Raw genomic sequence first — 14209 nt, forward strand, 5'->3', positions numbered from 1 at the left:
TTAACCCTTTAAATTACTTTGCTCTCAATTAAAGCAGGTGCCACCATTTCAAAGTATTATAAAGTTGATTGTGACAGTGTGGAGCCACAGTAGTGATGAGTCAGTAGTACCATGTCATTGTCTTACAGTATGAACAGTGTCAGTCAGTGTTTGGGCTCCAGGTGACTGCTCAACAGTCAGTCCTCGGCCCTGCCTGGCTCTGGCCTGGCTCCCCAGATGGCCAGCAGTAGTCCGGCCTACTCTGGGGGCCCTGGGGCTTTCATGGCCATGCTGGCCCCAACCATAGCTGGATAACTTGTGTTCCTCCTTATTCCATCAGGCCCGAAAGGGGAGCCGGATCTGCGAAGCCCACCCAGAGGCCCCAGCATGGGGCCGGGGCTCATTGCTCGGCCCCCTTGAGCTCCGGCCACACCCAGACGTTTCACCTTATCCAGCAGGTTGAGGTGTGGGACGGTAACGCTAACATCCGTTTGGCTTTCGCAGTCCCGCCCCTTCTGCCGTCCCCTCATCCCTCCAGTCACCTCCTTCAGGATGGAGCGGGCTGGTTTAGAGGCCAGGAAGTTGTCGTAAGAAGGGCTCTTGAAGTCGAACCCTGCAGACGTATGCACGGCAGAAGCTCCAGGTCCCGTGGGAGAGTTTGGCGGGGTGGAGGGGCGCAGAGGGTCAGGGTGGGGCGCTCGGTTAGGAGCGATGGAAGTGCTGAATAAGACTCCTCCGCTGCTCTGGCCGTGCTCCAGGCCCTGGCTCTGGTGATACATTGCTGCTGAGATCCCTCTCTCCTGGAGAAGGCGCACCAGCCCCAGAGAGGTGCTGGTGGTGCGCGTCGCATCTCTGCAGGTACACCAGAAATGGAGGTTAGCGTTATATACCGATTGGTAACATTGCACAGTGAAGCTTATCCAAAGCAAAGTTAGGCTTCAAAAAGTTGATCATAGTCACACAATCCTCTTTTTTTTGCAATGTTTCCAACCATTGGAAAAAAAAACAGTAGCTACTGAGACACAATCTGCTAACTTGTTAACGAAAAGAACACAGAGAAGTGGTTTCCTGGTTTATCTGGAGCCTTGCCTGAGGTTGGTTGAAGATTCGGACGGCCTGAGACCGAGCCTACGGGGGTTGCAGGGTGTCCCAGCCGGAGTGACCAGCAGAGTGCTGGTCATCACACAGGAGGACGTCGCTGGGACTGGGTTCAGACTGAAAATCAATTGATTATCAAGCAAGAAGATAGGACCCTTAGAAACATTGAAAATGTGGTAATTCTCACCTATTTAAACAACCTTTAAGATAACGTATCATAGAAATGAGGGGAGGTCATAGTTTTATTATGAACCATAAGAACCTACATAAACTTTATATTTCTAAACAAAGTTATTAAGTACTTTAAATGAAGCGCTCGTCAAGCCAGAGGAACAAGTGCATCCTTAGATGACTTTTCTTATAAACACACATGATTTCATAAGGACTTTTGTAATAAGTCGTCTATTTCAATATGGCTGATATTAGCAAAAAAATTTAAAAAATTCAGTTATCGATTACAAATAAATGAACAGAAACACAAGGTGAGCGGCCACTAAAGTTTGCCTTTGGTTCTTCATTTACCTTGGCGTGACCCGTGTCAGCTCATCCGTCGGGTGAAGAATCCGACAGGTTGTGAAGGTGTAGGTGGAGCTGGTGTGGGCCATGCATTTACCTGGGTAGTACGCAGCTGGACGCCGCACAAACACAGACGTCACAGGTGTTTCACACAGGTTCCACAATGTGAACATTTACAACCATTAAATAGATGCACTGTATGTCCTCACCCAGGGGGTCAGTGTTGCTGAGATGTGGCGATGGGGATGGGGGGGAGGGGGAGAGAGGAGCGATGCTGGGTGGAGGCTGCCAGAGGTTGGTGTCGCTGGTGGCGGAGGTGGAGGTGGAGGTCACAGCTGGAGATGCCGAGGCAGAGGACGTGGGCAGATTCTGGAAGTACTGATCACCTGGTTCATCTTCTTCGAAGCCACCCCATGGATAAACCTGCAGAGACACGCAAGGGTTACAAGTTTTATATTACTTGTCATACTATAAGACGTTCTTTAGTAATAGAACAAGTAATTAAAAGGTAATTTGTCAAATCGGACCATATATACAGTAATCAGACTAGACTATTTAATCAAAATATCTAACAAAAGTTTGTCAGCACAATCAACTTCCTTGTCTAATAGCTACTTAGGAAACTACATCTCAGTTGTTTTGGTCAGTTTGTTCCCTATTTTATTTCATAAACTGTAAAAGATGCACTTGCAGGAGATGAGCATATCATGAACATGGTCTACAAACACACACACACACACACACACACACACACCCACACACACCCACCTGCTCCAGCTCTAGCTCGAGGGGTCTGTAACCCTTGGGTACGACTCCCGGCCTGGCGTCCAGAATCACACCGAGGTGAGGCTGTGCTAACTGCTGCCAGTGGTGCAGGGTGGCAGAGCCTAGAGGACAGAAATGAATAAATCTGCATTGTAGACAACTCTGTTTTTTTATGTCCAAAATAAACACTTGGATTAATATCAATTATATCAATAATTGTAAATGGTTGTTTTACTGTAAGATTGACAAGTAGTTTTACTAAAAATACTTAAAAGCATTGCCCAAAAATATCAAGCAGTTTCATTTGGTTTTCGTTAAAGATTATAAATTATTAGAGATGGAATCTTAAACATCAATAAATTATTTATCAAAGAAAAATTGTTTGAGAGATTTTGGCACAGGGACAAATTAAAAGCTAATATTAATCATTTTAATATATTATGTATCATAGACGGTTACTTACACTATGCATTTAATATGAATAACTATTTATTATTGTCTCTGAAGTTCAGAGGACAAAGATGGACAAAGATGGAAGCACTACAGAGACACCAGAAGAGTTGAGGAATAAGGTGAAAAAGAAATGAAATGGAGGAGCAGTTAGAATGAGAAAAAAAGGGTTTTATTAGTCGGCCACATGAGTTTGGAACAGAGATGATAACAACAAAGAAAAGAAAATCATAAAGGAAAACAGAGGAAGTCATAAATGAATGAATAAATAATAAAACCTCACATAAAGAAAGAATCACGCATATTTAGGAATATGAGAATAAAAAAATAAACACATGTATGGTGACAATGGAAACATCACGGTATATATATATATATATACACAGTATATGTGTGTATATATATGTAAGAAGATGAAGAAGTTTGATAGGCAGTGTGCTGCCCTCATTATTATCAGCAGAGGGCAGCACAGGCCAGCAGCCAACTAGACACTAGTTCGCACAGGGGAATATTATAAACAAGGCTGTGACCCCATCCAGTGATGTCACATCAGGGTCACATTCATAAAAACACTTCCTGGATAGATTTCACTTTATTCTATCTTACATGTGGACTCTCACCAAACACTGCAGGTGTTTTCACTGAGCTAAATCCAGGACCTGCAACACGGAACAACATGCTGAGCAATCTATAGCTCAACTCCTTTTTATCTTTAGCAATTTAGATTTTTTTATTTCATCATATTTTACCTGGAGTTGTTCTTGTTTAAGAAAATTCATTTGGTTTAAATAAGATTTTGTGTACTGTATTTATTCCGAGGACTTTGCTCTTGATTTTGCTATTTGGCAAATTTGTCTTTTTTCTGTCTTGGAATGCTTTCTTTATTTTCTATACTTCCCTACTTCTCTATACTATAATTCCCAAGTTAAAATAAATGTTGAATACCTCCTTATCTTAGTTTGTCTGTATTCCAGAATGCCACTCCCTCTCTCCTCCTCTGTGTCTACAGCCAGCCTCTGGGCTGTGTGTCTTTGTAGTAGCTGTGTGGAGACGCGAAGCTGCCTGACTTGTGATGATGCATCAGAGACCAGAAAGAGTTAAAGAGCATGAGCGACAGAGGCCTCTCCTTCCTCTCCCTCGCTCCCTTCATCTTCATTCTCCCGGCCCACCTCCTTCCCCTCTCCCTCTCTATCCCAGCTCCTGTCTTCCTCGCCCGCCCCCATCCTTTCTCCTTCTCCGCCTGGAGCTCCTGCCCGTGGATGCTGTCCCTCCTACTCTCCCTCTCCGTTCCACAGCCTCGCTTGCTCCCTTTCTTTGCCCCGACTCCCCTGCGCATTTCCGCCTCCCCCTTCCTCCCCACCTTGCCGCGCTCCCTCTCTCCCTCACCTTCAAGAGGCTTGACGATCTGGAGTTTGTCTGGGAGGTAGGGCCCTCTTGTGGCCCAGAGGTGGAGGTTCCCCAGGGACATGATGCTCTCTGAGGGCGTCAACCCGCTCTCCTGGCCCGGAGCATCGTGCATCCCTCCGTGTCCGCCCCGCCTTCGCTCCCTCTCCTCTCCAAAGAAGCGCCTCTCGCTCAGGTTGTTTTGTCGACGCAGAGACAGGCGGCGCAGGGCCAGCCTCAGGTCCTCAGCACCGTTCGCCTTCTTCTCCCGGCCCTCTGTGCTGCTGTCAGAGCAGGGATGACACAGACATCAAAGGGTAAGAATATTTTTCCAATCTTGAGATCATCATATCAGTCAAGTCACAAAGACACTCGATGGATACCGCAAAAAAACAGACAAGAGATTTTGATCTCTATGCAACTTTTGCTATTATATCAGTCAAATAAAAAAGACAGTTCTCAACTTCCTCTCTCATTTCTTAAATAATAAAGTTCCCTTCTTCTCACCCATCCCGATTAGAAGCTGTCTCCATTAGGATGCTCTGCGCGCGGTTGTCTAGGGCAGCGCTGTCTCCGCTGATGTCAACCCCATAGACGCTGGAGTGGGGTGTGGAGAGGCCGCTGGACTGAGGGGACGTCCGTGCTGACAGGGACTGGTTGGAGCCTGGGATGTTGGCGCTGGTCGGAGTCAGTGAACGCTGACGCACAGTCTGGTTGACGTTCTTGACCGTCTCAAAGACGCGCTTGCGATGGGTTCTGCAAACAATCAGAAAGGAGAGCGTTAACCCGAGCCATTTGCAGCTGGTCAATAACATCTTGTAGTTAATTTTTCTTCTGTCTCTAAGCAACTTTTGCTACTATACAGAGGGCAGATCTGCTTCTTAGGATGTTTTTGTATTTAGGAGTTAAACCTCAATGAATCAAAGAACTGCAAAGTTCATCCAACATCTAAACTACACATCACAGTATCCTATAACTCTCTCTGCAGGATCAAGTTCATGAGCCACCTTTAAGATTACAAGCTAAGGCCATAATTTGTCATAGATTCATAAAAACATAGGACAAAACACGCATGACCATTTCAAATGATGTCTTAGCAAAACTGTGCGGTTTTGCTCATTTTCAAAAAGGGAAGTTAACCTACTGTAACTGTTATCCAATTAAGTATTTTTTTACTTTTATAGTAATTGGTGTCTCTCACATATGGAAAATGCAAATTTTACCTAACTTTAATCTAAACAATAGTATCATCAGTACTCAATCATTATGTCCAAGGATGTTATAGTTTCACCAGTGTCTGTTTGTCTGTTTGTTTATTTGTCAGCAGGATTATACAAAAACTACTGAATCAATTTTCACCAAACCTTTTCTTTTATATTTCTATAATAAGAACCAGGTGTAAGATTATTCGTACTTGATGGAGGTATGCGCTCTACTGTAGTTATTATCGGTTTTTATTATTTTTTAATACTGTGAAAAAGCAAAAATGGAATAATATTGGTGTTGTATTCTGCACAGTCCCGGTAGTTTCAGTGAGATGCTAAGCACTGGATCCATACTTCAGCTCTTCACACTCAGGGTCTTCCAGACTCATCTCCTTCCTCATCGATCCCTCAATCTCAGCAGCCAGAGAATCCTGCAACACAAAAACTCATGAAGAAATGGAAGAGGGGTCATGGAAACAACACACACACACACAGACACACACACACACAGTCCCTCACCATCGGGTAAAGTCCCAGCGAGTGGTAGCGTCGAGGGGTTCCGGCCGAGCAGGACCTGTTTCGCAGGTTCTTCAGCTCCTCCTGAGCTTCATGCAGCATCTCAATGCACTCGAGGTACTTCTCCTCCAACTCCTGCAGCTGTTGCATTAATACAAATACAGTGTTAACAGCGAAGTCCTGCTATTCCGAAAACTGTTTGTTAAGAAAAAGAAAATGCAATCATCAAAGTGCAGTGACGTGGAAGTTACCTCCTCTGTCAGCTGCCTTTGAGCATCTTTAGCTGCCAGCAGGTGCTGAGAGAGCTCCTCATTCTCCACTGCAAACTAAACACACATACGTTCAGGTTTGAATTAGCAAAACCACCAGAGCATAATAATAATCACATTTGTGTCCGTACGGATACTCACAGATTTGGCTTTCTTTTGCAGATCCACTATGTGAGAGAGGAGGTGTGTGATCTCCTCCTGCTGCCTGGAGGCGTCGTCGGTCTTACGAGCCAGTTCCTCCGCGATGGTAGAGATCTGGAGACTGGACAACCCTGACAGGACAGAGGGAGCGAGAGACTCTTTCAACCTCTGAGAGGGAACGAATGTCCCTCCGTAGAAAGGATATGCATGAAAACAATGTAAAGGATATAGACACACAACTTACTGAGTTCTTTCACACAGTCGTTCACGAGCTGCTGCTCCTTTTCCTCATAGATTTCGGTCTCGGACTTCAGATGGTGAGCCTACATGCAGACATCTACTTTTACAATACACTCCAAGCACTGTCCACTTCTCTAACAATGTGCGTGTGTGTGCTGCTGTTATCAGTGTGTGGAGACTAACCTCTGAGCGGAGCGACAGGTTTTCATCTTGCAGGTCTTTGAGTTTCTGCTGCAGTGTGTCGCTCACGAAGCCTCCTGAGGCGGCCCCTACTTTACTCCTCCTACCCCTTTGGATGAAGACAGAGCAGGACTGTGACTCACAGAAGGGCCAGTGCATACATATTCAGTTTTAACTGGTGTGTGTTCAGCACATTGCTTGTTTTGCTGTTGTGCATTCCAAAACTTGTGATTAAATGTACATGCATTCCTGTGGCTTGGTATTTTATCTGAGTGTACAGTTAGTTTGGATTTTATGTATTATTCACATGAATTATTCATGGGTATTTTTTATTATATAAGACAAGATTCTGTTTATTTCCGGTTGCCTTGTAAAAACGTGCTCATTGAAAGTATGTTGTCTGTTGATTAATAAGCACTGGCCTTATTAAATAAGTAAAGAAAAATAACACATAACACAATATCATCTTTTTACAGTTGGAAGGAGGGATGTTAGTGAACAAAGAACCGATGCTCACGTCGGGGAGCTGCTTGACTCATCCTCGCTCTCCTCAGCTGCGTTGGTGTAAAACTGCAGCAGCTCGTCCTTCAGGTTCAACTCATGGTGCAGCTGGGCCACCTGGAAGAGGTCACATCATAACGTCACATCTCCTGTATGCGTGTATTACAATGTGTGTTTGTATGTAAGTATCTGGTGCAGGATCTACTGCACAACTATAAATCTAATGTCAAACTTCAGTGTGTGTGTGTGTATGTGTGTTTGTGTTTGTGTGCGTGTGTGTGTACAGACCTCCTCCGTGATCTGTCCCACTTGTATCTCGAGATAGTCATTCTGCTCAGTCAGAATTCGGTTCTTCTTAAGAAGCGACTGGCCGATCCTCGCAGCCAACTCCAAGTCTCTCTCTTTCTGTTGGAGGGAAAAGTACAAAGACAACAGAGGAGATGATGTTGCTGACATTCAGAACCGCAACACCCAAAACACTAACAACATAAGGATGTCCTTCTCTTATATTTAATAAGATACAAGATGTGTTTACATTTGTGATGCATTGTCCATGAAGAGTACAATAGGTGCTCCACAAGGGTCAGTGTTGGGTCCTTTATTATTGAGCCCGTAAAAAGGGTAATCAATGGGGACAATCAAATCAGAGGTGAAGGGGTTGACAGCCACTGATAAAATATCTTGGCCTGATACTGAATACTATTACTATTATTAAAGGCACATCGTAAAAAAGTGTTAATCCAGAACTTTAGACATGTGAGAGACTATAACTCCTGTTTTTTCATGATTATTTTGTCTGTTGACATTTTACATGGTGAATTAGCCATAAAACCTCCTTGAGTCAAAACTCTAAAATGTGTATTTCCGTCACTGTAGAGTACTGACGTGTTCTGGAGATATACATTTTACACAACTTTGAGAATTTGAGTTTATTTGTTCTTGGTCTATACAGATTGAAATGGTTGTGCCGTGCTTCCACTACATGATTCGGTGTTTGACAGCACAGCCAGTTCAACTTTATTTCTATTCTGCTCTGTTCTCTAGATCCTCCAGAAAATCCTGCACCGTACAGCACCATTCCACCACACTGCATTTGGGCAATCAGCTTTATCTGTGACAGCCACAAATCAATGGAACATCCTGACTGGTGATGTGAGGGGCAGCAAACAAACAAAAGAACCAACCACCTCTGTTCAGCTCTGCACCCACTGACTTCTATATTCTATGTGAGGGCCTTCGAGACTCATCTTTACTTTACAAAGATACATTTGTAATGTGCTTCGTTTGCATAATAGTGTGTGTTGTTTCTACTCTGAGTGTAGCCTTGTTGCTCTCTGGTATAATCAGGTATTCCGGTGCAGTGCATCACATGGTGACATTTATGGTTGAGCTGAACACTGTCCCTTTTAAATACATAAATAAATAAAGTGCAGGGGTGCAGAATCGTTTGTGCTGCAGCATTACTTGGATGGGTTGGAAAATATGGCCAAAACTTTTATCAAGATAAAAATGATCAATATAGATCATTATCACGATAAATGTCAAATTATTATTTCTAAATTCAACCCTTACATATTGAGTGAGGGTTGTTGTTTTAAAGTCTTCTTTACGAGCTGAGAATGACAAACACTGCTATGGAGGAAAATAACACGGCAATATTGATTGTTTTTGTTTTTCGCTCAGCCCTGACGTAAAAAGTCCATCTCACCTCCTCCAGCAGACGTGTGACGGCATCGATGTCACTGTACGTCTTCGTCATCTGGCCCACTCTGTCTGCACATAGCACTGGAGAAACACAAAACACACAAACTGAATGAGGAGAAGGCAACAAGTATCCCCCTGTGAGCCCTCTACTCATCACATCTACCGTGACACGCAAACACACAGCCACAATCTGTAACACAGCGAGTTCACAGAGTCATCCTCTCGGAGGTGACGGACGGGCCAGGTTTAGATGACAAAGCAGGGCAGCAGTTAAAGGGGAAGGGGTTGTTTTCCATGGCGCACAACAATTGGCTGTGCTGCCCTGAGGTGACAGCGGATATAGATTTAGAGTGTGAATCAATGACATGCTGTACAGAGTTATTGAGTGTGTTATGGTAAACCTCTGTAATCCTGTTACCCACTGAACTATTGTTATTAAAGCACATTTAAATGAGCTGAATTTGAGTTATGATCCACTCAGGTTTACACAGACACAGCATGAGATTGTGTGTGTGTGTGTTTTTTTTTTCGTTTTTTTTCTGGTGTGTGTGTGTGTGTGTGTGTGTGTTAGTGTTAGTGTGTGTGTGTGCATGTGCAAATGGGCTGTTGAACCAAATTATAATAAGCTTCAGGAAAATCCTCTTAATGAGGACGATACGATACAACATGCTGCAATAATCAAATCATAGTATGCCACGATCAAACTGATCATATATTGAATCATATTAGACGTGTCTCTCTTGTCTGTATTCATGACATGCACTTTACCTCACCTCTCTGTACCTCCTTACAGTACCAGTCATCCAACTCACATTCATCCCTCGCTAATCCCTGCATCCTGCCCTCGCTGTCCATCTCTTCCCTTGGCTTCACGATGATCAACAAGCAGACATGACAACCGTTCCAAATACAGATCCATTCACTGTGTCTCTCTCTTTCTCTCTCTCTCTCTCTCGCCCTCCCTCCTTTTCAGCTTCTGTACAATATAACCCTGAGCCTGAATTACCCTCCGCCCACAGGGATGCCCCCGTGAGAGAGTGCGAGGGAGGCAGAGAGATGAGAGGGAGTGCACATCCGTTTTGGAAAGAGCTCCGCGGGCAGCTGAGGTGAGGGAGGCGGACGGAGGTAGCAGTTGGTTTTTGATGTGACAAGAGAGGTTGGAAGATGGAGGAAGAAAGAGCCAATCAGAGAGAGGGATGTGGCGTGGGCTCCTCTCTCAGTCTATAAGTGCTGACATCTCGCACCTTTCTATCATTCCCTCAATTCTTCTGTCCACTGCTCGGTGCAGACCCACTGCACGTGTATCTGCTACCAGCATCTGTTTCTATGGTTACCCTCATCCACAAAAAGACCGCCTGACACATGCACGGACGGACACACACACACACACACACACACACACACACACACAAACACACACACAACATTTCAATGTAATACACTTCCTTGGTTAACAAATCTGTGTAATGCCAACAAACAAACAAAATCCTTAAAACATGATAGTTTAAAAAATATATATATATAACTTAGTTTAAATCAGATGTTCACGGTGAAGAATATCATGTCTATTGTATAGAAGGGTAAAGTTACTGCCTGTCAAACAATGGAAAGATTCATTTCCAGCATGAAGTACAAGAAACGGACTGGTAGCAATTTACTTAAAACTAGAATGACACTCAGTCGAACAGAGCAGGGAAAATGTAAAAAAAAAAACTATCTCACATCTGCCCCCTGATCAAGATCTGGGCCAAAGGTTAATGGGTTCCTTCCTGATCCATCATTCCACCAAGTTTTATAATAACCTGTCTAATATTTTTTGCGTAATCTTGCTTACAAACAAACACGCAAAATTACAAACAAATGGACAAAGGTGAAAACTTGGTGGAGGTCATGAAGAAGATTGAAAATAAGATGTATGAAATATGCTCCGAAAAAAGTTAAACTACCTGATATCTATCACAGAGAAAACACTGAAGAAGAAAATTCAGTTAATGGTTGACTAAATCCAAACAGGAGTAAAACACTGATGGTTCAAAACATCAAGAGAACAAACACAACTCACAGAGACTACATGAAGATAGTGGGACGGCACCACCTTGTGGAGGGAGACTGAAATTACAATAATATCAACACTGGGAATGACAAAAAAGAATGTAGATACAAGTATGAAGTGATAGACACAATCTGACTGAATCTTATTATTATTCAGTAATAATAATGTGTTTTATCTGTAAGAGAGGAAACATTGCCTATGTTATTGAGATAATGTTTTTTATGTTTTCACATAACTGTCCTCAGATCATTTTAAGTTCTATTTAATAAATACACAGAAGAATAATCGATATTAACTGCAAAGTCTCTAACTGTTTATATGAGAAAGCCTCTGCAGACAGTTCATCTTCTTCCCTCTGAGCCAGTGCATTAGTGGTGATATGGCAGGAGGAACTAAAATGATTTTAATCCACAGCTAATGTATTGATCTTCCCGGGCCAGTGAGTGGAGCCATTATTTGTTTTAATGTTATATTGAAATATACAGTTTAGATCATTTACGGGTTTGAAATAAAACATTCTACCAGGTTGTGACCAACTTTGGGGCTTAAGAAATACCTTGGTGTCTTTTTACCTCAACATATAACCAGAATATTCAACATTATCTCCATAACTCAAAAGTTAAAAAAAGATACTTTTAACATTGAGTCTAATACCACCACTTAGTTGTAGCTTTTAAAATCTTGCTAGAGAAATGGTTCATCAAACAGAAAAATACTTATTACCTCCGCTAGGAGATGTTGTGTTCATCAGCACTTGTTCCTTATTTAAGTATAGTTTTAACTAGAGCTGTGAAAAATAACGCGTTAACGCGTTATGATTAAATTACAGGATTAATTAGTTGTTTTTTTTTAACGCATTTAACGCATGCGCAGAAGGACCTTCCAATTCCGCCGCCTCTGCACTAGTCGCCACTCTAATGCAGTCAGACGGCAGCTGCCATTCAAACAAACAAACAACATGGATAATTCTGATGAACCTGGGGACCTTCTGGACGGGAAGATCGTGTTCCAAAAAAACAAAGATCGAACATTCAGTAAAACCAAGGTGATATGCACACTCTGCGAGAAGACGTTATCGTTTCACCGTAGCAATACCCGCCTAACCACCGCAACGCGAAGCATGTGTTGGTTGGCGAGGGGCGTTCAAGTGGAATGCGCCAAACCAGACTCACTCGCCGGACACATTGTGCAAAAGAAGCGGTCAGCTTTACTGTCAGAGAATTTGAACAAGTTAGTTTGCCTCACCAACTGGCTAAAGACCGAGTAGCTAAGAGGGCCTTTAAAGGCATTAGATTGTATCATGGTGTGGTTAATGGTTGTGTGACAAAAAATATAAAAAATGTCAACCATCCTATGGCTAAGAAGCTCAAATAATTTCTGTTTAATTTTTAAAAAAAAGTATTATTCAACCACACAATGGCTAAGGAACCCGAATTCTGTTTAGGATGAAGATTATATTAATGTTCCATATGGAAAAGCAATGATAACTGCTGAAGAACTGCTGAGTTGCAGCACAAAAGAAAAGTTAAATGTCATAAATCTTGTTTTCACAAAAATATTCCGAAAAAATCGGTAATGTGATTAATCATGATTAATCCATAGAAACCTGTGATTAATTTGATTAAAAATTTTAATCATTTCACAGCCCTAGTTTTAACATATAAAACTAAATATAGAAATTGTATATTAATAGAATGATTAAACCCCATTTCTCTATAAATGTACTGATTTTAATACTTTTGGGGTTTTATGAAGGATTTGTCGGTAAAATGTATCTTTAAAGTTGTTAAATTTGTTTCTTTCCCTATACCTACTTTCCCCACATTAAATTGAGGATTAATTTTGTGTTACCCCGCGATATGTTTTGCTTTATCTTGAAATTATTTCCTGTTCCCTGTTCATCATTTTATTATAAGTGTGCAGTCGTCTGTGTCCCTGTAGTTGTCCAGGCCTGTTGGGCATTAGTACTATATCAGCATGCTTCACGCCCAATTCAAAGTAAATTTAATTCCATACTGCAGGGTTGCGCTGAGAGAAGATGATCGGAAATGATCTACAGAAGAAATAGAAGAAGGAAACTATTGGGAGGTAATGCGTTATGTATTAGGAGTTAATGCAATATATATTGGGAAGTAACGCAATATCTATTAGGAGTTAATGCAATATGTATTGGGAGAGTGTAAAACCTACTAGAAAGGGATCCTAAAAAAAGGACTCAACTCACTTAGATATTCAAACATAATACAGTAGATTATGTGACCATGAACCTTTTGAAGGATTAAACGTAGCTTGTGCCCAGGTGGGTAAATCCTTCACTTTAAATACCATGTATTCCTAAACCAACCCCAGAGATTAAAACCAACCTGTTAAATCTGCTGTGTCCCTCCTCATCCATTTCTTTTTACCACATGTCCACTGTGTGACTTAGAAATAAGACGACCAAAAAGTTCCCTCACGCTTCCTCAGGAGCGTCAGCATCACTGGAGATTGATATACGCTGTATGTGTTCCCATCACTGCCAAACTTACAGAAGTATTTGAGGGTCTCTTCGATCTGTTCGGTGGTCAGGTCGAGCCGGGCGTCCGGCGCAACCAGAGGAGTGTGCAGCCAGTCATCGTGGTCGTAGCCGTAGACGGTGTCGGCCCGCAGACGGTACACCGGCAGCTGCTCCTCCAGGAGACTGATGATCTCAAACTCTGGCAAGTCAGTGCTGTTGCACACATCTGAACATCACAGAGAAGACAGTGAGAACACAGGAACTGTTACAGTGAAACATGGAGAATAGGGTGCAGTAACATATATGTGAATGCGAAGGGAATATCGTGGTTCAAAGTTCACCAGATTTGATCTCACGTGAGGCCCTGCTGAGATTTGCCTCGCCACAGGGCAAAAAAATTTCAATCTCCCTCTCACTCAAGAACTGGATGAAGGTTTGCGATCAGGCCGTAACATTCATAATTACACTTAGTTTTAAACTTGAAGAACATTTTGTTTTTAATACTTTTAATTCAGTTAAAATTATAAACACATCTGCCATCTCTGGATGTGTGGTTACATTAATAAATATAATTTATCGTTCATTCGATATAAACTGACACCAGCTGGGACAGGGGCTCTTTGTGGCAGCATCACTGCTACTGCACAGACATGACAGTGAAGATAAAAGTACTAAAAATAGTACTGTTCGGTATTTTTAGAAATAAAAGTGC

At 42.4% G+C, this 14209-nt stretch overlaps 1 protein-coding gene across 1 annotated transcript; it reads right to left on the bottom strand.

The window, feature by feature from the left end:
• Window positions 1-236: 236 nt before the first annotated feature.
• On the bottom strand, window positions 237-13672 carry LOC128461792 (trafficking kinesin-binding protein 1). The gene is made up of 17 exons (XM_053446907.1): window positions 13529-13672; window positions 8952-9028; window positions 7532-7648; window positions 7260-7360; window positions 6746-6851; window positions 6567-6645; window positions 6323-6453; window positions 6164-6238; window positions 5916-6053; window positions 5751-5827; window positions 4699-4947; window positions 4195-4475; window positions 2362-2480; window positions 1803-2016; window positions 1600-1705; window positions 1069-1194; window positions 237-831 (listed from the first exon to the last, which is right to left on the bottom strand). The coding sequence occupies exons 2-17, from the start codon at window positions 9000-9002 to the stop codon at window positions 237-239; spliced, it is 2565 nt and encodes an 854-aa protein (XP_053302882.1). The 5' UTR covers window positions 9003-9028; window positions 13529-13672.
• Between the last annotated feature and the right edge of the window lie 537 nt (window positions 13673-14209).

Source organism: Pleuronectes platessa, chromosome 18 (assembly GCF_947347685.1).
Source record: "Pleuronectes platessa chromosome 18, fPlePla1.1, whole genome shotgun sequence".
Lineage (NCBI taxonomy): Eukaryota > Metazoa > Chordata > Actinopteri > Pleuronectiformes > Pleuronectidae > Pleuronectes > Pleuronectes platessa.

Bases quoted from the DNA above. Each gene is read 5' to 3' on its own strand.
- LOC128461792 (XM_053446907.1), bottom strand. From the start codon at position 9,002: ATGACGAAGACGTACAGTGACATCGATGCCGTCACACGTCTGCTGGAG. The intron at 7,361-7,531 runs GTCTGTACACAC...GACCTCTTCCAG, and splicing joins TGGGACAGATCACGGAGGAG to GTGGCCCAGCTGCACCATGA. The intron at 4,948-5,750 runs GTATGGATCCAG...GATTGTTTGCAG, and splicing joins CCTGAGTGTGAAGAGCTGAA to AACCCATCGCAAGCGCGTCT.